The sequence below is a fragment of the Exophiala viscosa genome, assembly GCF_022695815.1.
Source record: "Exophiala viscosa unplaced genomic scaffold EDD37scaffold_7, whole genome shotgun sequence".
NCBI classification, from domain to species: domain Eukaryota; kingdom Fungi; phylum Ascomycota; class Eurotiomycetes; order Chaetothyriales; family Herpotrichiellaceae; genus Exophiala; species Exophiala viscosa.
Genome location: NW_026944359.1, coordinates 165,856 through 188,978, shown reverse-complemented (window position 1 = coordinate 188,978; position 23,123 = coordinate 165,856). Strand labels below are relative to the sequence as shown.

At 51.6% G+C, this 23,123-nt stretch overlaps 11 protein-coding genes across 11 annotated transcripts; 2 read left to right on the top strand and 9 right to left on the bottom strand.

Annotated features, from left to right (window-relative positions):
• The first annotated feature begins 158 nt into the window (after positions 1 to 158).
• On the top strand, positions 159 to 1,332 carry EDD37DRAFT_446681 (uncharacterized protein). The gene has a single exon (XM_062812835.1). It carries the CDS (start codon positions 386 to 388, stop codon positions 959 to 961), a length of 576 nt encoding a protein of 191 aa, XP_062668775.1. The 5' UTR covers positions 159 to 385; the 3' UTR covers positions 962 to 1,332.
• Positions 1,333 to 1,509: 177 nt separating this feature from the next.
• Positions 1,510 to 2,549, bottom strand: EDD37DRAFT_446787 (60S ribosomal protein L24). The gene is made up of 2 exons (XM_062812836.1): positions 2,441 to 2,549; positions 1,510 to 1,994 (listed from the first exon to the last, which is right to left on the bottom strand). Exons 1-2 carry the CDS (start codon positions 2,489 to 2,491, stop codon positions 1,704 to 1,706), a joined length of 342 nt encoding a protein of 113 aa, XP_062668774.1. The 5' UTR covers positions 2,492 to 2,549; the 3' UTR covers positions 1,510 to 1,703.
• A 272-nt stretch (positions 2,550 to 2,821) lies between these two features.
• EDD37DRAFT_682319 (uncharacterized protein) lies at positions 2,822 to 4,982 on the bottom strand (the record flags this gene model as incomplete). Its single annotated transcript, XM_062819796.1, has 6 exons — positions 4,582 to 4,982; positions 4,285 to 4,529; positions 3,390 to 4,231; positions 2,997 to 3,335; positions 2,924 to 2,937; positions 2,822 to 2,867 (listed from the first exon to the last, which is right to left on the bottom strand). The coding sequence occupies exons 1-6, from the start codon at positions 4,830 to 4,832 to the stop codon at positions 2,822 to 2,824; spliced, it is 1,737 nt and encodes a 578-aa protein (XP_062668773.1). The 5' UTR covers positions 4,833 to 4,982.
• Positions 4,983 to 5,222: 240 nt separating this feature from the next.
• Positions 5,223 to 5,843, bottom strand: EDD37DRAFT_651075 (ubiquitin-conjugating enzyme E2 35; the record flags this gene model as incomplete). Its single annotated transcript, XM_062818313.1, has 4 exons — positions 5,223 to 5,401; positions 5,457 to 5,588; positions 5,640 to 5,728; positions 5,791 to 5,843. The coding sequence occupies 4 exons, from the start codon at positions 5,841 to 5,843 to the stop codon at positions 5,223 to 5,225; spliced, it is 453 nt and encodes a 150-aa protein (XP_062668772.1).
• A 396-nt stretch (positions 5,844 to 6,239) lies between these two features.
• Positions 6,240 to 11,317, bottom strand: EDD37DRAFT_633235 (uncharacterized protein). Its single transcript, XM_062816776.1, has one exon. It carries the CDS (start codon positions 11,043 to 11,045, stop codon positions 6,396 to 6,398), a length of 4,650 nt encoding a protein of 1,549 aa, XP_062668771.1. The 5' UTR covers positions 11,046 to 11,317; the 3' UTR covers positions 6,240 to 6,395.
• A 141-nt stretch (positions 11,318 to 11,458) lies between these two features.
• EDD37DRAFT_446321 (putative monooxygenase) lies at positions 11,459 to 13,832 on the bottom strand. The gene is made up of 4 exons (XM_062812834.1): positions 13,140 to 13,832; positions 12,766 to 13,089; positions 12,568 to 12,710; positions 11,459 to 12,518 (listed from the first exon to the last, which is right to left on the bottom strand). Exons 1-4 carry the CDS (start codon positions 13,736 to 13,738, stop codon positions 11,641 to 11,643), a joined length of 1,944 nt encoding a protein of 647 aa, XP_062668770.1. The 5' UTR covers positions 13,739 to 13,832; the 3' UTR covers positions 11,459 to 11,640.
• Positions 13,833 to 14,884: 1,052 nt separating this feature from the next.
• EDD37DRAFT_446186 (uncharacterized protein) lies at positions 14,885 to 17,102 on the bottom strand. The gene is made up of 7 exons (XM_062812832.1): positions 16,750 to 17,102; positions 16,621 to 16,700; positions 16,398 to 16,565; positions 16,222 to 16,243; positions 16,114 to 16,166; positions 15,901 to 16,065; positions 14,885 to 15,851 (listed from the first exon to the last, which is right to left on the bottom strand). Exons 1-7 carry the CDS (start codon positions 16,955 to 16,957, stop codon positions 15,099 to 15,101), a joined length of 1,449 nt encoding a protein of 482 aa, XP_062668769.1. The 5' UTR covers positions 16,958 to 17,102; the 3' UTR covers positions 14,885 to 15,098.
• EDD37DRAFT_446279 (uncharacterized protein) lies at positions 17,101 to 18,681 on the bottom strand. The gene is made up of 2 exons (XM_062812833.1): positions 18,561 to 18,681; positions 17,101 to 18,453 (listed from the first exon to the last, which is right to left on the bottom strand). Exon 2 carries the CDS (start codon positions 18,377 to 18,379, stop codon positions 17,246 to 17,248), a length of 1,134 nt encoding a protein of 377 aa, XP_062668768.1. The 5' UTR covers positions 18,380 to 18,453; positions 18,561 to 18,681; the 3' UTR covers positions 17,101 to 17,245.
• On the bottom strand, positions 18,568 to 20,475 carry EDD37DRAFT_592324 (GDP-mannose transporter). Its single transcript, XM_062814532.1, has 4 exons — positions 19,943 to 20,475; positions 19,804 to 19,891; positions 19,372 to 19,749; positions 18,568 to 19,319 (listed from the first exon to the last, which is right to left on the bottom strand). Exons 1-4 carry the CDS (start codon positions 20,189 to 20,191, stop codon positions 18,877 to 18,879), a joined length of 1,158 nt encoding a protein of 385 aa, XP_062668767.1. The 5' UTR covers positions 20,192 to 20,475; the 3' UTR covers positions 18,568 to 18,876.
• A 603-nt stretch (positions 20,476 to 21,078) lies between these two features.
• EDD37DRAFT_565700 (thioredoxin-like protein) lies at positions 21,079 to 21,750 on the bottom strand (the record flags this gene model as incomplete). Its single annotated transcript, XM_062814066.1, has 1 exon — positions 21,079 to 21,750. One exon carries the CDS (start codon positions 21,748 to 21,750, stop codon positions 21,079 to 21,081), a length of 672 nt encoding a protein of 223 aa, XP_062668766.1.
• A 650-nt stretch (positions 21,751 to 22,400) lies between these two features.
• EDD37DRAFT_565693 (50S ribosomal protein L23Ae) lies at positions 22,401 to 22,880 on the top strand (the record flags this gene model as incomplete). Its single annotated transcript, XM_062814065.1, has 2 exons — positions 22,401 to 22,445; positions 22,500 to 22,880. Coding segments are annotated over 2 exons (426 nt in total), but the record flags the coding sequence as incomplete, so codon positions are not given.
• Between the last annotated feature and the right edge of the window lie 243 nt (positions 22,881 to 23,123).

Sequence of the window (23,123 nt, the reverse complement as noted above, 5' to 3'; positions counted from 1 at the left end):
GTAATATCTGTGAGCTTAACGAAAGGAATTGCCTTTCGGCAGTGAACACATTGAAATCATGGTGTTGAACATTTGGAGATTTTGGCGCAGGTGGGGGAACGCTCCGTAGATGCCGCAGTTGTCCCGAAGATCAAGATCAAGATGCGAGCTACACCAGACTTGTTCGACCCATCTCATCGTGAAAGTCTCACATCAAGGGTTCACAACAGATATTCAAGATCGAGCAAGCCTGTGAGCACTTACTTCGCTGCCAACGGATCGAGACTACCTGCATTGCCTCTTTGCCATCAATACCCGAAAGGCCTTTGAGATCCAGGCATGAACTGAGCTCTGCGTCTCCTCTATCACCATCCAGACATAGCATTCACCATTCGTCCTCGCAACGATGTCCTCCAACCCGGCCGCCGAACTGGCGTCAGCCATCCAATCCGTCTCCATCAACCGCGCCCCCTCATCAGCCCACGACATCAACCCTTCTACCGCCGCATCCAAAAAGATCCCAGCCAACATCGAATCACCTCCCCGATCCCGCACACACTCGTTAGACTCCGCCACAGACACAAATTCCATAGCAAGCGACGTGATCCGCCCCCGGCCACGGCGCAAGGATTTTCCTCCCATTCCCGACTTCCGTTTCGAGCAGTCGTACCTAGCGTCCCTCAAGGACGCCGATACGAACTGGAAAGTCGCCTTCATCACGATTCGAGATCAGGTGTTTCTGCCGCTCGTCCAGGGCATCGCGTGGAACTTGATCATGAGTGGATGGCGGCATTGGAACCGTAGCTCCAAGTTCCAGGGCCAGACTCTCGGAGCGAAAGTGCGGAAGTGGTGGTGGGGAGTGAATAATTGGAAGGTGCCGCAACCAAATGACAGTTCGAAGGCTGCGAGGAAAGACGCAAAGGTTCTCCGTAAGGCGGAGGAGTTTTTCGTCGACCGATTTGGGACGGCACTGGGGGATTGAGTCGGTTCGTTTGAATGAGGTATTGAGTTGTATCTACGAGGATCCGCGGCGACGGTGTGGATTTCGAGGACGGATGCGTGGCAGCCCGCAGAAGGGCAGTTCGGTGTCATCCATCGGTCTGTTCATGGGTGCTCAGGCATTCGAAGATGGTTCGAGCATCATGCCGGGAACCAAAGGTCTGACTTGCAGAAGTTTTAAGGCCGTACAAGGGGGTCACGTCAGAAACGCCGTTGGACGTCGGCATGCTGCATCATAGGGGCAGTTTGTGTGAGCTGGCCAGGCACAGGGTGGCTTTGGGCTCAAACAGAGTTGTACTGGCACCACGAATGGGACGGAACCGCAGGCAAAGAGCCTTGGGCGAGCTTGCAAACAGCAGAGTTACGCGTTTGCCTCGTATCCGCACTCAGCAGAGATGTCCCGAGTATTAGGATATCCAAGATGTTGAACAAAGAATGGATGTATCACAGCTGAGCTGGGTCTCGAAGACAGAAACAGATTTCAGACTCATTGATTTCTGATATCATACCGAGTCAATATGTGCCATCACGCTCCTGCAGTAGGAGACGTGCCCTGCAATAAAAGCCAGCATCGAAACCTCTGCCCATTTGCAGAACCGAATTGGCTGCATGCAGCAGTTTGCGAAAAGCCCCGAACTCATCATCAAGCCCAGCTTCTAGGTGATATTTTTGGATCATGACGAATAAACGTTCTCGCGATTCCGAAGAACAGATCCCAACATCGCTTATCTGCTGGTGGCCTGGACCTTACCAGGCTTGCCCTTGGCCTGCTGCTTGCTGGCAATACCACCACGAACCTGACCGGCCGCAGTTTTAGCAGCGGTCTTGGCCTTCTCAGCCTTCTTCTTGCTCTCCTCCGTGGCCTTCTTGTCCTTGGAGTCTTTGATGGCGGCTTGACGGGCAGCGGCGCGGGCTTCGGGTCGTTGTGAGCGGCGCTCCTTGATCACGTCAAGAGAGGCACCGACGATGGCTCGCTGGTGTTTGACAGTGCGGCGGGTTCGTTTCTTAGCGACTTCCTATAATTCCCAATCAGTTCTGATGTTGAATGTCTCATTGCCGCAACATATATCGTTGTATTCCTCCTCTTTCGAATCGTCAAATCGTCAAATCGTCAAATCGTCAAATCGTCCATCGTCCACATCCTCCCACAATCGCAAAAAACATAAGCTCGGTAAATGTGTGTAAAAACTAACCTCAGAGATACCCTTCTTGTGCATCCGCCGATAGAGGATGGTCCAAGCTATTCTTCGAGGGTTCTTGCGCTGCAGGAACAAGGATTCGGTCTTTCCATTCTGGAATCGGAAGATCTTGCTGTCACCACGGACGTAGAGCTTGCCCTGTAATTTCCAACTCATGTCAGCGATTGTCCTTCTTTTCAAATCTGCATCTCATTCTGTGGAAATGGAATGCGCCTCTCGATGTGCGAAGCGGGGGTTTGATTCGGATCTCGAGTGGAACTGACCTTGCCCGGGTAGATCTTGGTACCGCTGAAGGTATCGTCGTAGGTACGCATGTTGACTGCTGATTGCCGTACCTGTGTTCGATATGTTGTTGTCGAAGTGAAATGAATGCCGCAGTCAGTCGACGTTCAATGAGGCAACCGCGCACATCAAATTCAGTGCGGGCTTGGCGTTGCCAAGCCTGACTGGGTGGGGTGGATCACTAGCGAAGATGCACACATAGTGCGGCAGAGCATAGAGACGGCAGGGAATGACGATGCACGAAAAAGGGGCACCGCTTACAATAACAGGATGATATCAACACCTCACATTTTGTCGTGGTCGACGACGAGCTTTCTATCTAAACACAACACAGGGGCGAGGAACATGCATCTCGAGGCCTCCTAGAGCTCAATAACGCCATGATGAGATGATACCGTGGGTGACGACCTAGATAGCAAGTCGGTTCATGTCCTTGTCGTGCCAGATGCACTCCTCCCACATACTCTTCTTGCATTTTCTGCACTGGACGTCAGCGCAGATTGGATTTGGGCACTGTCCGCAGCAATCGGGGCACACCATCTTTCCACATCCAAGCTTGTCACCAGGGGCACCATGAGTGCATTGAAGGAATGTTGGCACCTCTTGTCCGTGTGCGAAGACGTTTGCAATGTTACCAAGAGTTTCTTGTGCACGAAAGAGTGACTCTGGATTGTCCTTGTGGATTTTGGTGGCGAAATATGCCGCTTGGTAAGCGCAACAGGCACGACCGCAGACGGCGCAGCATTGGTCCATGCACGTAGTGCAGTGAAGATTGCGTGAATGCCAGGCTCGACCGGTGTTTGGGTGACGTGGGTATGGCTGGTCAGGAGAATAGTCGTAGGTGCGAACGTTGAGAGTGGTGCGTAAATACCGCTCCTGGGGAATGGTCAGCAATGTTTGATTGTGTGAATTGGGTGTAAAAGGACGTACAAGATCAGGACGCTGAAAAATGCGTGGAGGACCGCCGTCTGGGGTTCTCAGAATAGGTGAGGTGTCTTGAGCTTTGTCTGATTTTGGTTTGAACAGGTCAGCGACTTTGCGCATGCCCGATTTCTTTGAGTCGAAGCCGTCCGAAATTGGAGTGCTGGCTGACTTAATACTGTCGACCGGAGTCTTTGGTGGAATGAGTGCTGGTCCTGGACCAGGTGGGGATCCTACGCCGAGAGCTTCGTAGGCTTCAGCAACAGTCTTGTTCTCGGTATTGACATGCAGACGAGATGGATTGGTTCGCATGGTGTACGGAGTCACAGTATCGGTACTGATCCAACCTTCGCGGTGTCGGAAGCCAGAGAATGCAGGAGCGTGGAAAGATCGATATGGAGTTCCTGTCATCGCGGCTTCCGCTGGAACTGGGCGTGCATTGAATGGATTGTCCATCGAAGGGAGATTGTTTGTGCTTGCAGCGAAAGCGTTCCTGCCACCTGCATTTGAGAGTGTCTCATCGAATCGCACCTTGGTGTTGCGCTCAGCTTCGTTCTTTCTCTTCTCTTGAGCCCATTTACGAATCTCTGCCGCACTGGAAGTGGTAATCATGAGAGGAGCATTGCTGGTAGAGGTTCTTGGATCAGCTGCGAAAGCAGGGTGCTGGCTGATGTCTGGAGGAGGTTGGAGAGTCAAAGAATTGAAATCAGCCGTTACGGCTGTTTCGGCACTGTCCTGGCGCTCTGGTGGCGACGACATTGTTGGAGTTTGACCTGGAGTAATGGTCTTTGAGTCGTCGTCGTCGCTCAAAGTTCCAGGAAGATTGGCCTCGGAGGCGGTGAAGTTGGTTTCTGCCGTGAATACATGTCAACAGTGAATACCGTTGTTGCATTGTCACTCTTACCGGCCAATTGACCTTGCACGACTTGCATGGCTCGTGCCACGTCGAAGTCAAACGGCTGCATTGCCGTCGTGACAATGGACAAAGGTCTAAACGACCGCCCATGTCTCGCCAGGGGCGACTCCTCCCTGACAACGAGTCTTTTTTGGGCCGAAGCCCGCCTGCCTCGCAGGCTGGACAAACTCAACTTGCTCCTTAAGGAGCGGAGGCTCCCGCCGGAGCGAAGGAGCTTCTTGGGCGTGGAAGGGCTATTCCATTGTGGTCAGTATACTCCGGAAATCATCGATGAGAGGTACTAACGCAGCCGCGGTGTCCATATTGTCGTCCGTCCGAGGAAAGGAGAGGAAAAGACGACAGGAACAACGGCCATTTTGTCTGTCTGGCAGGGTCGTCGCCAAGTTATGGTCATCGATAATATCCTCGATCGACCAATGTCGCGCTCCGTTTCTGCCGTCGTTAGAAGGGGATGATGTCGTCGTCGGCCAATGGGGCGCACCGTTACTGCCATCGCCTTGGGACAGTGAAGTCGATGGGACGAACGGCGACATCATCGCTGGACAGCTTGGCGGTAGGCACGGCGGTGGACATCGTGGGATAGACAAGCATGGACAGGACAGCTATACAGCCTGTTTTTTCAGGGACACAAAGGACACGTTGAACACGGTCGACGACACCCTTTTAAAGGCAATGAGATCAGGAAGGAGTGGCCACTCACCCAGGAGACAACGAAGGTGGGAAGCAAGGTCTGTGATCTATTGAAAATGATCTTCGTTCATACTCAATCATGGCGGTAGAGTCGCAGGCTCTGTCTCGAAATTTGTCTTCAAACTCTGGCCCTGTAGTGGTGCATACTCTCGCTGGAATCAGGTACATCAACAGCAGCACCGTCCCCCTGTTGATGAGCCGAAAGAGCCCTCGTCAAAAATTGAAATCTCGCACCATCAAGAAGCCATGGCATAATTCCTGGTCCATTCCCGTGCTGTCTGAATAGCAGCCTCCTGGTCCTCCTTCCACCGCTGAGCCACATCGTTGGCCAAGGGGTCATCCGGATTTGGAGCACCCAGCAGAGCCTGTATTGAGAGAAGAATGGTTCTAATCTGTAAAGCTGGCGACCAGTTACCTGCAATTTGATTAGTACATCGGTCCAGCCCGCAGGGACGCCGTCTATGACCTACTCTTCAAGACGTCCAGACAAATCCGACCCAACTTGTCAATGTTTGGATGGTAGATCTTTGTCAAAAATCGGATTTTCGGAGGTGTCATGGGGTAGTCGTCTGGCAGGAAGAGCTCGAGTTTGAAAACACCACCTGATCAGCAGTCAGTAGTGTACCGGGTGGTGACGGGTGGAGATACAATACCCTCGTATGGCGATTGTGAAGGGCCGTGTATGCTCACGTCGAAGTATCTGAGGTTGTCTTCATGGGGCACAGCACTGATACCCGGTACACTATCGTAATGATTCAGCCAAAGGGGTCTCGCGCACAGCAATACAAGAGAGTTTATCCGTACGGTTCAGCCATCAGTCGCTCCGTCTCTTTTATGATTCTCTTTGGCAACGCCATGATGTACAATTGTCTGTCGGTGGTGCCGCGAAGGGCGGAAAAGAAGGATTGTCAGAACCGCAGTGCTGGCTGTGTTCGAGCCGAGGCTGCACAGTCAAAGGTGTGTGCGGTCGGAGTCAGTGTCTGGCGGAGATGATTCAGACGGTAGAGAATGGCTACGGCAATTGATGTTGCAGTGTGAAACGCTGAAACAGTGACTGCAACGGAATCTGTGCGACAGAAAGGTCAAAGCAGCACAGTGAGGCGCATGTAAAGTTCGTGTGTGTGGTTCGCAATGCGACTGCCTTGCTGAGGTGATTGTTTGTCAAAGGACGATCCCGGATCACCATCATGAACGACGTTTGTGACAGACGACTGCGCAGATGAAGTGACGAAGTGGTACCTGACTCGTGCTTGCCGTGGAATCTGACATAAGCATATCTGTCATGACTCGTATAGTCTTCTTCCGACGACTCCGTACAAGGAGAAAAGGACAGTATTCACGATAGCATATTCATACACATTTCTTGGGTATCTCAGTATCCGTACGTTTGAAGTTTACCATACTACACCTCATTTGATCTTCCGAATTGTGGCATCACTTCCTTTCGAACTCAGTCCACGACTCAGCCCAGCTCCAATCCCCCGGCCCAGTGTGCCCGATTTGATTGCCGCCCATGGGTTGAGATGAACATCGTCCTCGGTCAGCGCCGCGTCGAAATCATCACCAAGTGGAAGTTCGACCCCGTTTGTGCCGGTGTCAGCCTGATTGTGCATACCAGCAGCCTCATGGGCCCGTGGCGCGGAAACTGACGAGGCCTTGCCGCGCGCCACAGTTACAGACTTTGACCGTTGATGAGGTTGAGTGAGCGCAAGGAATGCCGCAAGAGCGGTGTCAGCACCATAGTCTGCAGTCGCCAAATCGCTGGAAGACCGTTGCATGCCGGTAGTGTTCTTCTTGCTTGGGCGATTCATAAGAGGCGGATGCAAATTCTGGGGATCAAGTCCAACTTCAATTGGTGGGTGCGGAACCTTGATAGTCGTCAATGTCGCGCAAGGACAGCCGCAACCTGTGGGACAGGTATTGTGGACATCATCATCGCTTTCTTCGATCTCTCGAGAACCGTCTTTGCTGGGAGACCCGCGACGTTCTGCTGATGACCTCCTCGATGCGTACCTTTTCATCCGTTCTGAGCCAAACCACCCAGTGGCACAGTCGTAGCATGTCATGTGGCCGCACTCCAAGCAAGGCACTGCAAGTCCTTGTACTGATACATCGCAAATTGAACACGCGCTGTTTGAGGGTATCTTCGATGTCGCTCCTGAGTGACTTTCCTGGTTTACACATTGCCATGCTATAGGTATGCCGTTTTTCTCAATAGCACCCAGCGGCTCTCCACAACTTCGACAGCATCTTTTGACGTTCAAAGCTGGGCTTGGAGCTCGAGAAGTGGACGTTGTAGTCTTCCTTGTCAGCCGTTCCTGATATTGAGCACTGGCTAATCCATTGGTGGTTGCGTTCTCTTCGTTGGAGGCTCGGTATTGGGTAGTGTCGAATTCAAGACCATCAAATTTCAGTACCTCGGCACGCTGGACGAACAGCTGCCAGACATCAAGCAGATGCGCATAAGACGCTCGATATGCGCTGCATTTGCTACTCAGCCCAGGATCCATACTCGGTGACTCTGGATACCCATCCAGATCGAATTTGTGCTGATTGAAGAGGTGGGTCTTGATCTTTTTACGTCGTGCTGGCTTTCTCTGCTGTGCCTGCTCCAATGTGGTGGCTGTCGTCACAGTTCTCGTGCTGCGGCGGCTAGCGGCTGATCCTTGACCGCCATTCTTCTGTGAATGCCGTAAAGCTCCTGATGAGAGTGACGATCGAACGTTCGTACCATGGCTTTCCTGACTTGCAGCCTCGCTGCTATGGAAAGACCTTCGCGAGGATCTGTTGCCGGCCTGACCTCCAAAAATACCTGTAGATACCCAACCAGGTGTCAAAGATCCGGAAGGGCTGTACTTCTTCAACCCTGACGCGCTGGCTGCAGCAGGAAATTGGTTTGGTGGAGAATTTGAGTACGACTGCTGTGTCAGCGCAGATAGGCTTGCTCGCGCTGACGAGTACTCGCCACTGGACCCTCCTCGAAGGCCAAGTGTGTTGCCCTCAGGAGACGTGGAAACGGAAATCGTTGCGGAGTGCGGACCTTCGTCGCCCCTGAAGCTTGGTGCACGAGAGGATAGCCCGCTATCTTGACGACCAAGGTTGCTGAGTAGTAAGCGCTGAGCATTGAACCCCTGGGCACTACCTGATGTCTGAGTACTGGAGTTCACAAAAAGGTTGGCAGTATCAACCAGGACGTAGCCTTCTGGGTCAATTTCTTCCTGGAGAGTTGCTTTGGCGACAGCCCTGGAAGGATAGTAATCCGATCGAGGAAGAGCGAGACCCCTCTTTCCAGTTTGCTGCTCAAGAGTGGCATCACCAGGTATTGTGCCATGATTGAGAGTGGACACAAGTACACAAGACATCATGGCCAGCATTTGGACATCTGCTAGTCTTTCAAAGTGGTCAAAGATTGCCGGAAGGAGGTATGTCGAGCCTAGAGGATGATTTCCCCACTTTATCCTCCCAAATGCATCACCTTCGGGTTTGCCACCAACGCCACGTCCTTGCCGCAGAAGCGTTGTCGCAGTGCGTGCTATGACGGTTATGTCATCGAGTGCAGTATGTCTCGAATCCGAGAGAAGCGCCAAAGGGACAGCATCTTCCAACACGAGGCCCAACAAGGTCCATGCGGAAGCTAAGTCTTCGAGACCAGCATTTAGAGCGACATCTGCATTATTCTCGCAGACTTCCTTGCCATCGCCCATAATCTTGTACCCCACTGCCAGTCGACGTTTGGACGGGATCAGGTCATCAAAGGTATGAATTGACACTGTTGTTGTGCGAGGAGCCTCGTTCAGTTTTGGACCCCCAGTAGTCGACTGATTTGAACGGTCAGGGGACCGCGAACGCTGGTGTCTGCCGGATGCGCCAATCAGATAAGAAGAGGCTCCACGAGCGTGGTGGTCGGTCTCAAGAGAGGACGAAGAGCTGCTAGATGATCTCCTGGATGAATCTGAGGTGTCAGAGTCAGAGTCGTTGTCACTGGTTTTAGCCGCCTTTCGTGCAGGTGAGCTAGTATGCAGGCGCCCGAATCCTTCAAACAGCCTCTTTGAATCTGATTCCTCTAGGTCTTTTACACCAAGGGTACTGAGGAACGAAACTGGCTCCTTCGATTTAGTCGGAAAGAAGCAGACGAGCTTTCCAGTATCCGACCACAGAGCACCACAACCTTTGGCAAGTGGCACCATAATGTTTGCCGATGCTTCCAATCTGTCTCGAGCGCCATCAACTAACGGGTCGTCGTCATCACTGCTTGATTCATCGGCTGGGACGGCGCCGGGGTCCAAGGATGGGTCCAAGATTTTTGAGTCTGATAGAGACTCCCCAAGAACCCATGAGACAATCTGCTCTAGGTTCTGTTCCCGTAATAGATATCGCAAAACGGCCTCGAGGCAACCTCGTTTTCTTGATGCATATGTCTCGGAAATGGTATGCAGCTCGGTACTAATCATTTTGTGTGTAGCCTCGTCCACAAATCCAGACTTCTGCAGGCTGAGAACAGCGTTAGCACTCCGAGGATACAATTTGGGGAAGCGCATCTCAAGTCTGAGGAAGACCTGACTCTGATCCTCTCCCCATGGAGCTTGAAGGGACATCACAGCTTTCCGATGTGATATGTCAACGACTTCAAAATCCACCCTTTTGAACTTCTCTCCTACGTGGCGGATCTCCTCAGCCAGGGTGTCAGGGTCCCAAGACGATATCTTGACATTCTTCAGCCATGCAATGGGATCCGCGCTCTGTCTATTGTTACCACGACCATGCATGGCTGATTTTGGTGGTTGGCGACCACCCTGCACCCATCCTCGGAATTGTGAGACGGGCATCTTGTTCATGCCCACACTTGTGCTAGATCGGGGACGGAACGGCATCAAATGGCTGTGACGGGAGAACATCTCACTGCGGGGGGTCTGTTCCATTGGTGATTCGGCGTCTTCTGGTTCATCACGAAAGGTCCTGTAGACAGCGCCTTTCCGGGTCAGATTCAGTCGTTGCGACCTCGTTATGCCTTTCTCGTAACCAATGTCCGTGTATGTGTCAGGCTCCAGAGCGTGCAACTTCAACTCCCTATCTGTACCCCAAGTGACCAGCTGGAAATCTCTGTTATCCACGCCGTTCTCGATCGAGCCTCTAGCTCGCCACAAGAACTCCTTCACTTGTCCTTCGTGCCCAGGGAATGTTGCCACTGCGCGCACAGGTCCGCTCTCGAGCACGCCATTGATCGCGCGACGATCGTACATGTATAGATCGCTGTTCCCACGCTGAGGCATGACCAGAAGACCCCATCCAAACGGGGTGTGACGTGCCCTCCAGACGGGGAAAGGAGTCTCGATGATGCGCTCCGGCATATCCTCCTGGTTGTCTAGGTCCCAGAACTTGATCGTCCTGTCCAGAGAACAAGTCACAATCTTGTTCTGCTGGAAGCGATTCCAGTCAATGCCATAGATCTTCGTGCCATGTGCTTGGATTGTCCGCAACGGGTATGCGCCTTTCCTGACATCCCAGACGTGAAGATATTTATCGTGAGAGCTGGCAATAACATGCTCATCTTGTCGATTCCATTTTACCTGGGTGGCTCCAGCGAACCAATCTGAAAAAGAGTGCACCGGTCGCGCAGGAGCTCTTAGATCCCAGCAATGTACAAAACTGTCGACCGCGCAAGTGGCAAGGACGTCGGGGTTGTGCGCGGAGAAGTTGATGTCGGTGATTGCCCTAGTATGACCGTGAAGGACGAATTCGATGGAATCTTGCCATGAGTGTGCTTCCAGGTTCCAAACGAGAGCTTTTTGATTTGAGGTGCTAATAACCCAATAGTCACGCACCGCAAAGGGTGACCACTGAACATCAGCAACCTCCCAGGGAGTCCTGTGCGGTAGGTAGCGGGGCGGAGAATACGGTGAATCGAGGTCGATGATATGCAGTCCTTCCTTAGAGGCCAGCGCAACATCGCGACCACTTGGGGAAATGGTCATTGACCCGACGGGTTGTTCGAGCCTGAAAGATGCATCTTGGCCAAAGGTTTCGCTTTCGAAAGCCGAAGCAGGCCCGCGACGTGCCATTCTAGGCGCGAACTGGGGTGAGAAAGCGTTGATAAGGAAGCCTCCTCGTCGGAACTGTGGGGTATTGATCAGTAACTCAAAGTCGTTGATAGAGCTCCGCCAACGGCACGACCGGGCCCCGTCAAGGCTTGCATTTCGAGGTGCAGCTTTCGAGCCGTCGCAATGTTTGATTCATTCACTCAAGAAAGCATCGTTACATTGTAAGCTCGTGATCCGAGAACTACACCCTGTCGGAAGATGCTCGCACGTAGTCGCCGACTGCAACACTTTTTGAACTAAGCACGAAGGAAAAGAGACGTCGAGAGTCGATGTTGTCGCGAGATTGGTCGACGACGCCAAGGCTACGGTCACGAGCATGGTTACGTAATGACCGCGGACAAGGCTCGCAGATTATGGTGGCACCAGTAAAGGGGTTCTTTGGCAATCTCCCATCAATTGATTGCAGATCCTCACTCACCAACACTTCTTGTGTCCTCGAAAGCTATGTCGAGAGAATACTACCTTGGCAGAAGCATGCTCACCCTTCTCCGAGATCAATACTTGAACGGCGTATGCAAAGACTTTCACATTGCCGTACGTTCCCAGCCTTTCCGTGTTACAGTTTCGCTGTGCCGCCTTCAGATGACGGAAAGAGAATACGGGATATCCCCCTGCAAGCCTCGACCAACTCCTGTCCAGTATAGCATGCAGCAAACACAAACCTATCCGGTCGAACAAGTACGTACTTCCTCCCGCCAAGGTCAGTCTTGATCCGGTACATGTCGTACCCGACGGGCGGCGGTCGGTTCTCGCAAAGTGTCGAAGATTGGAATTCTTCTCCTGTTGCAATCCGGTAGACTCTCTGTCTCAGTATGTTTGATGGCTGCTGTAGTTGACACTCAGGCGACATCACCAGGTAACAGGCCTCGTCTGTACCCACTTCACCATTGGAGGCAGTCGCAAGGTCGAGCGAGGCCAGTTCCGAGTGTGCTTCTCCAGCCTGTTCCAGGTTATCGACCAGAACCACAAGTCGCAAGGTAGACTTTGACTCCGGGTGGAATATCACGTCATCTGTGAACTGCACAGGTGGTGGATCTCCCTTGTCCGCAAGTAGCACTGATCGACAGTAGACCTGGGGAAGGCACCGACCGCCAGCAAGATCCGGCAAGAATGCCATGCCGTCCTTCCACTGATATCGAACCATCCCAAGTGCTCGTGGCCCCAGCTCGATCTTCCGTCTGAAGCTGGGAACAAGCCGCATGAAGCACAATATCCAGTCTCTTACGAATATCTTCAATGGACTGCGAGCTGTCGTGAGGTTTCCATTTGCCACCGTTACAGCAATGGACCGGTCAAGCTGCTGCTTGCGCTCCAGGCACCAGCCATTGAATAGTCGTTCATGACTTCCCTTGAAGTCCGGTCGGCATGCTAGGGCAAGTCTCCAGGCTACACCTGCCGCGTCTCGGAAGCCCGAAGCTATACCTTGTCCGCCAACTAGCGCCAGTAAGTCTGAAACCCTTTGGAGCAGGATCCAAGAACTTACATGGAGGCATAACATGCGCCGAGTCGCCACAAAGCAACACCCTTCCTACTGACCATTTGTTACAGCTCCTGGCTGAGAATGAAAACGGCCGCGAACGAAGCAAATGCATGCAGTCAGTGGGGTATTGCACTGCGGCGTTCAAGCTGTTAAGTCCGAGAATCAGCACAGCACCTGGCCCACCAGAGCAACACGTCTTACCCGTATCTCTGGCCCGGATGCGTCAAGTACGGGAATATCACCTCTGACATTTTCTCGTAGGTTGCCATTTCGTTCGGATCTTCTCCTTTGTCCACGTCCACGACAAATTCGAATCTCCAAAGTCGCTCTTTCCTTGGACCAAATGTTCCACAGACCGAAGGCCTATCAGGATTGCCGATGAAACGAAAACCAGTCGGGAAAAATGCGTCGTAGACATCTTCTGGTGTGTGATTGAGCTTCCACAATGGAAAGTCCGGGTGCGTCTCAGGTGTTGGCAGATCCATATGGTAGTTGACCGCGACCCAGGTCTCTTGGTACTCATACCTGCGTCTTGTCACCACTTTGGCCTCTTTCGGCTTTTCACGGTGGCTTACCCTGAGACTGTCTCCAGCACGACACCTTTTGGCTCGAGATATCTCTTCCTTGTGAACCCCGTCTTCCCATCCGCCCCCACGAAAAATTTCGCTCGAATCCACCGCTCTTTACCATGGTCATCGAGATACTTTGCTCGAACCCAGTTTCCGTCCTCCTGAATCTCCATAATAGTTGCTCCCAATCTCAGGACCGAACTTGGGCACCTGCGAGCGGACTGGCGTATGTACTCTTCCATGACTGGTTGCTTATGACAAATTGCGCCGACATGACCTGTACCACCCTCTGTCGATGACATGTCCATTTCCATGAATGGTTCAGTGATGAGGCCTTGCTTGCCGGAGATGAAGTGAATACGCCCAAGAGTCTCCCCGATTTCACTGTGGACTTTATCGTATACCCCAATTTGCTGAAGAAGCCGGATGCCTTCCTCATCCAAAGCGATGCCTCGAGGATCGGTAACTACCTCCTTTTCCAGTTCAAGAACGACATTGTTCACAACCCTTTGTCCTAACAGGGCGCTCAAGAGAGCGCCAGTCGGGCCACAGCCACATATGATCACGTCAGTCGTTTCCGTATGATCGTTAGTGGTGACAGTCATTTTAGCCAGTGGTGAATGGCAATCTCCCAGCAATGCTGATAAGATTAATGTCACGAACTGTGGGGAAGTGGTGAGGCGACCTTTGGTGACCGGGCGCAGATTCGCATCTATGGTGACTCGAGGCGAGTCTATGCAAACGAAACGGACACCCGGCCGGCATCGATTTGTCCACAGAATACGACGGCCGCCTCAATCCAGCAAAGGTGGCCTCAATTCACAATTCAACTTACTGTAGAGATTCGAAGACGGCGTCGGGACCTGTGGTTGTTGAAATGGCATAGACGATGCCTCGGCATAACCGATGTGGGACGCTAGCCCCAGAAGGCAGATTTCGCGGAGCCCCAGGAGACCAGCGCGGGGACGATGAATTGTGCGACAGTCTGCCATTCGACCCCAATTCACAGTCTCATCGGATGAGTAGCCATTTGAGCATGATATTGAAGCTTTGTAAATAGTAATGATATCCTTGGGTCAGTCTATATTTGACTCATATGAGTCGCGAAATGTCCAGGATGCCATAAAAGGAATGTTGCAGATTACACCGGGAGTCCAGCGGGTATAGGATCGCAAAAAGGGATATCGGAGGTATTGTCGTCATCTGTGGTGGCGCCAATGCTCATATAGGACGGAGACAACAGACGCAAGCAACAGAGCGTGATTCAATTGCATGTGACAATCCCGAGTAAGAGGGATCCGCACGCTGACCTCACCGAGATCGACGTGTGAAACCAGCTAGACAGCCTTGCGCAGTTCAGCCACTTCAGCGTGAAGAGCCAAGTCCACGAGCCGAAATGCCAGGCGAACGTTGGAATGAACCTCTGCGTGCATACAAGTTCTACGGCTTTGGAGCCGCCAAAAGCGAATGAGTTGCCGAGAGATACCAGCAAAATCGAGATCCAAGAATCCCGAACAGTGATTTGCCCGGCATGCATACAGCCTGGGATCGAGGCCGAGCGTTGCAACTGAACTTACAAAAGTATGCGCGTCTCCAAATCCTTCGAGATCAGATCTTGGGAGCCGTTGCCAGCGTCCCTATACAGAGGCTAAGATCACGACTACGCCAGATACTGTCAGCTGTCAGAAACACAATCTTGGATGAAATTATGGATCAGGCCCTATTGACCGATCAGCTCTCAGATATTCCTTTGCTTTTAATACCTTGCCTGTCCAATCAATGGTCGGGCTGTCGCTAAAGCCCCGACATACAGACCGATTTCGCCTGGAGCCTGGAAACAAATATCTCAGCTTGGATGGGCGCTGGACCATTGCGCATGGAAAGATCAAAATAGTGTGTTGACGCAATAAGAAGCCCGTATTCGTGGGAGTCTGACAGTATCAGCTCATTAACACCAATTCATGCTCACAGTCCAGGCGGTGGTGGCACAGATGAATAGCCTGAAGGTGGCGGTGGAGGTGGTGCACCCGAATTGTCTGTAGAAGGCGGCGGAGGTGGGTTCGCGTCACCTGCAGGTGGAGGAGGGGACTGTTGTTGTCCTCCAGCGGCCGCTTGCTGGTAATACTGGTAGTATGCGACGTAGTTTTGATAGCCGCCATAAGCAGCATAAGGATCTCCGCCTGGTTGACTAGCATAATATTGAGCCCATTGGGCTGCATAATCCGTAGGAGAACCTGAGGTACCGGGTGCTGGAGTTGCTGGAGTCGCTGAGTAGGGCGAGTCGTAGCTGTTATTGGCATGTGAGTAGCTGTCACCACGTCCTCTGTCTCTTCCGTAGCCACCGCCACCGTACGAATGACGGTTCGCATCGGCGCCATATCCGTCGGTGTAAGACTCCATACGCTGAGGCGGTGGGTTTGCCTTGAAATGCTCGTAGTTGGCCCGGACATTGGTCAGGAGATCCTCACAGAGCTCCTTTGCCTTTTGGACTTGAGCGGGTTGAGGACCAGCAACGTGAAGGTACATTGGTTCATCTGCCTCCTGGCCTGTGCTGTGCTCCATGAAACCGCTTCCACGTCCTTTGATTTGAACTCGGCAACCTGTTTCCTGCTGAATGTGTTTGACGTAAGCGCCTCCTTGACCAACTACTTGTGCACGAAGATTGAAACCGGGAATATTCTCCATATCAAGTGGGATTCGTTCTTCAGGCCATTTCCGCTGTATAGAGTCAGCTCACTGGACCTTTTGCGCAATATGCAAACCTTACCCTTCCAAACTCGTCCCGTTCGACCTGTTCTGGCTCTCTACGTCGGAAACGTCGCTCATCGACGAGGTTGGGCAAATCCTGCTTCATAAGCTCATCAATTTTTTCAATGGCCTTTTCAAGTCCTGCTTTGGAAGTGCTAGTGACGTGCAGGTACAGCGGCGGGTTCTGGGCTCGTCAGTTTCGCCTCACTCACGCAAACAAGAGCTTACTCACTACTGCGGTCGCCATGGACTTGTCAGGGTAGTACGAGCCGCGTGTTGTGACATCTTGCAAGTGAATAGTAAGCAGATTGTAGTTAGCATGAACAGCATAAAAGCGTACCAGCGCCTGTATCATCTTTGATCTGGAAGCACGCACGTAATGTCAGCAAAGAACTTGAACATACACGAGACGCAATCTTCCTTGCAACATGCAGATTCGAATCAAGGCGAGACTTGCGTCAACCCGAATATGAGGAATATACATAGAACATTGCATTCATAGCTGGGAATAATTACCATCTTTTGAGTGGACCCTTTTGTCAGTGTGTAGCGGTTGCGCAGATCATTGATTTCGATGTCTTTAATGTAATCACCATCGGCAACATAGATCTCTCCACCAACATTGCTGTTATCGTGGCCGGTCGTAGGTGTGGCAGGCTTCGCAGCTGGAGTAGGAGTTGTGGACTAGATGGGTTGTGTGAGTTCAGAACGACAAGGAGAAGGAACCTGGGCCACGTACCGAACGGATGGGAGGCACATCAACATGTTGGATGCCTTTACGAGCCTGTAAGTCGGCGTTGATCTTGGCCGCGGCGGCAGCTGTCCACTGTCAGTAGGGATCCACCCTCCATTGTCCAGAGAGAACTACCTGCTGCCGCAGCAGGATCAAGAGGAGTGCTACGTTTCTCCCCAACTGCAGGACTTTGGCGATCTCTGTCAAGCGGGCTGCGACTTCTTCTGGACTCGGCTTGTCTTGAAGAAGGGGATCGAGAACGTCGGTCGAATCGAGAAGCCTTGCGTGGCTCCGGTTCTGTCTGGTCGAAACGCGACCGTTTTCGAGGGGCGTCGTCAGACATGATGAGTTCTGTACTGGCCCTTTAATAAGAGGAAAATAGGGTGCCGTATGCAACTCAGGAACAAAAATATTTCCACAAGTCGCAGGAATACGGGATGGAGAAGAAACATCTGTGGAGCAACAATCGGGAAGGGGAGCCCTGCAGGACCGAGTTTTAGATGCATCGGCAGCCTTGGCGCTAATTATCGTCTACTGTGTACGTGAAGCAATTCCTTTTGGCTGCTTAGCAGGTTGGTACGAGTACACCCTTGAGTGGCATCTTCCATACAGCTTCGTATCACAGGTGACTTCAGTCGCTATCTTCATCGTCACTGTCGCGCCCCTTTTTCCGTTTGCTCGAGTACTGCGAACTTGGGGCTGCATTCTGGTCTTCTAGCACATAACATCTTGCATCACGCTCCTCGCCTCTCCAAGCGCCCTTCCTCTTTCCTTCGTCGCTTCTGTCCTTACCAGTGATGATATCTCCCACAGTCCTTGCATGGCTATAGCCGGGGTAAGCCGACCAGGGAAATTTGAAGCTTTCCACGACCTTCAATCCAGAATGCCTTGCAAGATCCCGAACATTCCATAGTGTATACGGCTCTCCTTCGAATATCGTGACCAGTATTTGGCCATTGACGGCTCCGGCAGCTTGAATGTCTTCCGACCACTCATCATAGTCGTCAAACTCGTCCTCTTCCGAGGCTATGATCTTGGCTGGTCGGTTGGGTGTTGAAAGCAGCTCCTTCGCACTCTTGAAGAACCCAACCAATAGTTCTTGGTTGTAACGCACTTGCCTGTTGACATCTGTGCTCATACCTCCAACATGCGGAAAGTTGAAGACGATTTTATTGAACGGAGTGTAGGGTCGTAGAAGCTTCTTGTGCGCCGAAGAGAGTTTCGTTGCATCAATACCATAGAGAATGTTCACTTTGGCTATGTTCGAAAGGCCTTCTTGCTGTTCATCGCCTTCTACAGCGCGAGAAGCTGGTGGTGATGGCGAGAGGCCTTCCCACACAGAGATGTCCTCATTGCAAGACTGCCCACTATGCTTTTCTGGTGAGGTCGTGAGCGACGTGAGTCTCACTTCGTCATTCAAGACTTCCAGCTGCCCAATGGTCTTCCGCACGTCCACGTATTTGCTTTCGAGGGTCTCCTTAGAGTCGTAACACGTCGTTGTGATCTGATTGACCCGGTGATGGAGTTTTAGAGATAAAGAGAATGAGAAGTCCCCTTCGCCAATAAGCAACACATTATCAGACTTCGTGAAGGGCACCTTCACTCGAATTTGTGGTGGCCCATTTCTGGCACGCTGTGCGACCACCTTGTTCGACTTTGAGGGTGGTAGCTGGCTATGCTGTCGCCTGTTAATTGTAGACTTGGGTTTACTCGGATTGTCGTGATGATTCGAATGTTTCCTCGCTTGTCGTTTATTTTTGCCCATCTATCAAGTCGGATCAATGTTTCGTGGAATGTTATGTCTCACAGAAGAATTCGCAAAAATTGAATGAAGCAGCACTTTTTCTCATGTTAATGCAAGCCCTGTCCAATAATGTGGGACCAGAACCATCAGGGACGGTATCCTCTTACAATATTTGACGGACTGGTGGATTTATGACACTCACAAAGTCTCCTCAACTTCTACACCTATCTTCTTATACGTTATTTCATTGGTATTTCTCTTTCCAAGTGGAAGTTCTCGAATTATAGTAGCAGTACAGCAACCGGGATGCTCATCAATCTAAGTTTCGTAGACCCAGCAAAAGCAATCCGTGATACCCTCTAAAACTGTTTGGCTATATAGCCCCGTAGTGTTATAGCTTCCTCTCGGCTTCAAGGACCTGAATCTTTGCGCCTCGCAATGCGTCAAGTGCAATCTTGTATGACAAATAACACCAATTCTTCAATTGAAAATGGCCACGTAACTCGCCTTATTTCCCATCATGCCTTGAGACTATCCCGAGCACTTTGCGCACTAGCACTCATCGGGATGTTGGACGTTGGCAGGATTCCAGTCTTTGGCTTCGATGACTCTCGGACCTTGGCTAGGGCATAAACGATACCGCTCACGAAGCCGACAAAGATAGCCGAGACACTAGGAATAGTGACTGGTGCATCGAAGAAGATGAGGCCTGAGACGGCGATCGGGAGTTTGTTCAAGGCACCAACCATGGAGTAGGTTGTGGACGATGTGGCGCGGACACACCAGGCGGATGTATACGAGATGAAGATGGACGACAGGCCGGTGAAGATCATAGCGCCAATGATTCCATTTCGTGTAACAGGTGGGAAGTTCTTGGCCAGGTTCAACGCGGACCAGTCTTCGGTGATAAAGGAACCAGCCAACAGAACGGGGATGGTTAGAAGGTTGTTGTAGAACATGGCTAGTGGTAGTTAGCGTCTGGACCGGAAAAGAACTTCTAGGAAGATACTTACTGTCGAAGTCCTTGAAGTTGGTGAGCTTAATGCGCTTTCGCATGCCCAAGACGTAAGCAGCGGTGGAGAGGCAGTTGAGCAGCATCCAGACGTAGCCACTATTGAGCGTAGACAGCTCTTGCGTGCCTGAAGCGGTATGCGATGACGCCAAAGCGTGTGTAATGTCCGCCCAGGCTGCAATAATGGAGCTCATGACCATCAATCCGAAGGAGAACAGGGCCATGGACGAAACGGAGCCTCCAAACCACAGAACCTCGCCATATGCGATCAAGATAATGGTCAAGTTTTTGAAAATCGTGTAGACCGGGATCGAAAGGAATCGCAGAGCCTTTGTGCTCGTGTAAATCATGCCAATCAGGAGAAGAGAAATGGGAAACCCTGCTCTACGTTAGCTCGAGGGCTCTTTCGTGTTTTATTCGGGTCCCCTCTTACATTTCTTTGCCTCATCGGTCTTGAAGTCTCGGTAAGTGATGATTCCGGCGGTTTTGCAGGATTGAATAGCCACAACGCAGACGATCGACTACTCAGGGGTCAGTGGGAGCGGAGCATGTGGAAGGAGATCTGTACGAACCTGGACGGCCAAAAGCAAGAAATTGAGGTTGTAGTCTGGGAATGAGAGAATGTACTTGTTGGCAACCGTCATCAAGATGGACGAGCCGCAGTAGCTGATGACTGGTAGGACAGGGTTGTTCTGCCAATTCTGAGAAGCTGGTGTATATCGAGGTGTGGAGGCTCGAGCAGGAGGGCTGAATCGACCCTGCTTCTCGCCATGTTCCATCTCGTTGCCATCCAGAAATCTCTTCTTTTCTTCTTCAGCCATCTCTTACTGGGTTAATCCAACAACTTGTTGGACACGGATGAGGCTTCGAAGACTAAAGTAGGGGCTGTCAGGGGTGACTCGCAGGTTGTGTGCAAGAAAGGTTCCGAATGCTCGAGACCACTACAGAAAAATATCTGAATGGTTAGGAATAAAGACAGATGACTTTAATGAATGAAGTGAACTCGTTCAGGGCGCAAAGTGGATGAAGCCACGCAGTGCAGTCTGACGAAGTTTTGAAGTGGGAAAAAGGGGACTAAAGAGGACACGCGCAGGACCGAGTTCAGGCGAACCCGCGCATAGTGCAACGCCCCGTGGCTTACGAACTGTGACATCCGTCAATCATGTTAAGGCCCAGGGGTCAGGGCCGATCACTCGGCTCCTCTTTAACGAGGAGCCACTGGGTACCATTAAATTTCCCATATCTATCTGATAGCCTCCGGTCCGGTATTGCAGCCGGGGCTCTGCAAGATCTCGATAAGTTATCCACCACATCCCCGAAGCCAATCTTCAACCTCTCTTCGTGCGGTTGCCGGCTCTATCTCGACGCAATTCGCATCGCTAATCATCACATCGATTTCAGAGAGGTGCAAGAAGAGCTCGTATCCACCGAAGTTTCTCATCTCGGGAGACCCTTTTGTATCGCATATCGTTGAAATCTCAAGATGCCTCGCTAATGACCCGCATTGAGGAGATTGCCGTTGTCTCCAACATAGAAGTGGTCTGCTTTCCGCACGGCGCACGCCACGTTGACCAGGTCATTGAATGCGGAGAATGACCTTTTGGACGCGGTGATATGTTGATGCCAGCGGCCATACGCGTTGCTCGCATCGATTTAGCGCAGGCGATCTTCAACGGTAGAAGTGCGTTTGTGAAGCTCGCTGTCGTGCTCAGTCCCAATCGTCGTCTTCGTCGTCTCTGCCTTGCTTGCGACCGGCAATACCTCTGCGACCCATCTTTCGCTTGCTAATCGTATCATCACCATTTTCGTCCTCGCTAGCATCATCGTCATGACCCAAAAGTAACCTCTTCCGTAGAATAGACCAGGTCACAAAGGCCTCTTCGATGGCTCGTGTGACGTTGATACTGCCCTCTTGTCCATCCCAGCACAAACCCTCGAAACCCGTAACCCGACCCTTGACGACTCCTTTGACGAAGCCAATGACGCAGGGCAGGACTCGTACGTTCAACTTTGCGACCACGAAAGGGCAATTCTTCACGTCGACCCTTGCGAAGGCAACATCTGCATCTGTGTTGTCGGCGTGCTTCTCTGCTATGATCTCGCAATGGCCGTCCATGGTGTTGCATCGAGCAAAGTCGGGGTGGAAAAAATGAACGACAGCCCTCTCATATTCGGTAGAGAATGCAAGAGTCTCGTCATCACTCTTTAACGTGATAAAGTGCTTCTTGACAGCATCAAATGCAGTTGTCGTCCTAGAAGATGTAGCAGCATCGCTCAGTTCTTGTAATCTTTGAGCACGATACTCGGACTCTTCCTCCTCCTCAAGGGAGGCGAGTATGTCGTCCGGATCATCCTCTTCTTGGTGTGGCAACGAAGGCATTGCCTCAACACCAATCTGTTTTTCGTGTGCTTCTGGAGCCATAACGTACTACACAGAGGCCCAGCAGAAGCCCTCGGCGATATCAGGTCGTACTTCGACAGGTTTTGCAATCCATGCTCGAGCCTCAACAGAACGCCCTTTTTGCCAAAAATCTATGGAGACAGATTTTGACAAACGAACAAGCAACAGAACAGAACACGCACTGAGTCCCTCCCAGTTTTCAAGTGTATTTCAGCCTGATGTTCTGGGAACGTGAAGGTCGGTCAAGCCAGGTGAGGATCGCGTATTATGTAATCAGACAAAACTTCTTGGCGAAGCCAATCTTGGCAAGCGCACTTGAATTTTGACTCGCAACTTCCTCGAACGGCCTTTGATCGAGCAGCCTTAACGACAACCTCGACACCAACTTTCCTTCGAGGCGCAATACAGTAGCAATGGCGCCACCAACCCAGAAGCCGAAAGGTACGATACACCCATCAGTTTCCTGGCATTGATCAAGAGAAGGAAGGAGGACATCAGTCTGTGATGGAGGATACAAAGCCCGATTGTGGCCATTCAGACTGCCGAACTCTCTTGGAATTGGAACTTTCGGGAATGTTGTATTCGGAGAGAACAAATGCTGACCGATCTTATTAGGCGGCTCCAAGAAGCCCAGTGCCAAAGCCAACCAGGCCGCCAAAGCCACCCTCAAGGGCGTGAGTAGCACTTGATACATTTTCTTTCGCAACAGCCAACTTACAGACAATCAGGTCAACACCCACAAGGCCCGCAAGATCCGGACATCCACGACCTTCCACAGACCAAAGACCCTCGTCCTGTCTCGATCACCCAAATACCCCCGCAAGTCCATTCCTCATGAGACCCGACTTGACCACCACAAGATCCTCATTCACCCCTTGAACACCGAGAGTGCGATGAAGAAGATTGAGGAGCACAATACATTGGTTTTCATCGTGGACACCAAGGCCAACAAGCGACAAATCAAGGACGCGCTGAAGAAGTTGTACGATGTCGAGACGGTCAAGATCAACACCCTGATCCGACCGGACGGCACGAAGAAGGCTTTCGCCAGATTAACGACGGATGTTGACGCTCTGGATATCGCTGCCACCAAGCTGTCGATCGTGTAAATGAGGGATGTTGCATTGGTGCGGAGGGTGACTTTACTGTTTTTGTGTCCACGGATGCAAGCATATCGGGACCTGATTCATTAAGCGGGAACAAAAGTGCAGGACTCGCCATAGAATCAACGTGTCATGTTTGAAGATCAGGCGTGGTTCTGAAGATTATGAAACCCCTCAAGAGCAGAAATTCTTCATTATTTCGAGGCAACCAATCCTGCCCCGTTGCGAAGTGGTAATACACGTCCTGGA

Bases quoted from the DNA above. Each gene is read 5' to 3' on its own strand.
- EDD37DRAFT_446681 (XM_062812835.1), top strand. From the start codon at position 386: ATGTCCTCCAACCCGGCCGCCGAACTGGCGTCAGCCATCCAATCCGTC.
- EDD37DRAFT_446787 (XM_062812836.1), bottom strand. From the start codon at position 2,491: ATGCGTACCTACGACGATACCTTCAGCGGTACCAAGATCTACCCGGGC. The intron at 1,995-2,440 runs GTCAGTTCCACT...TGGGAATTATAG, and splicing joins CCAAGATCTACCCGGGCAAG to GAAGTCGCTAAGAAACGAAC.
- EDD37DRAFT_633235 (XM_062816776.1), bottom strand. From the start codon at position 11,045: ATGGCACGTCGCGGGCCTGCTTCGGCTTTCGAAAGCGAAACCTTTGGC.
- EDD37DRAFT_446321 (XM_062812834.1), bottom strand. From the start codon at position 13,738: ATGACTGTCACCACTAACGATCATACGGAAACGACTGACGTGATCATA. The intron at 13,090-13,139 runs GTAAGCCACCGT...GACAAGACGCAG, and splicing joins GTGCTGGAGACAGTCTCAGG to GTATGAGTACCAAGAGACCT. The intron at 12,711-12,765 runs GTAAGACGTGTT...CGGACTTAACAG, and splicing joins CATCCGGGCCAGAGATACGG to CTTGAACGCCGCAGTGCAAT.
- EDD37DRAFT_446186 (XM_062812832.1), bottom strand. From the start codon at position 16,957: ATGTCTGACGACGCCCCTCGAAAACGGTCGCGTTTCGACCAGACAGAA. The intron at 16,244-16,397 runs GTAATTATTCCC...GCGTGCTTCCAG, and splicing joins AAGGGTCCACTCAAAAGATG to ATCAAAGATGATACAGGCGC. The intron at 16,066-16,113 runs GTGAGTAAGCTC...TGACGAGCCCAG, and splicing joins AGTCCATGGCGACCGCAGTA to AACCCGCCGCTGTACCTGCA.
- EDD37DRAFT_446279 (XM_062812833.1), bottom strand. From the start codon at position 18,379: ATGGGCAAAAATAAACGACAAGCGAGGAAACATTCGAATCATCACGAC.
- EDD37DRAFT_592324 (XM_062814532.1), bottom strand. From the start codon at position 20,191: ATGGCTGAAGAAGAAAAGAAGAGATTTCTGGATGGCAACGAGATGGAA. The intron at 19,892-19,942 runs GTTCGTACAGAT...ACCCCTGAGTAG, and splicing joins TCTTGCTTTTGGCCGTCCAG to TCGATCGTCTGCGTTGTGGC. The intron at 19,750-19,803 runs GTAAGAGGGGAC...AACGTAGAGCAG, and splicing joins GACCGATGAGGCAAAGAAAT to GGTTTCCCATTTCTCTTCTC.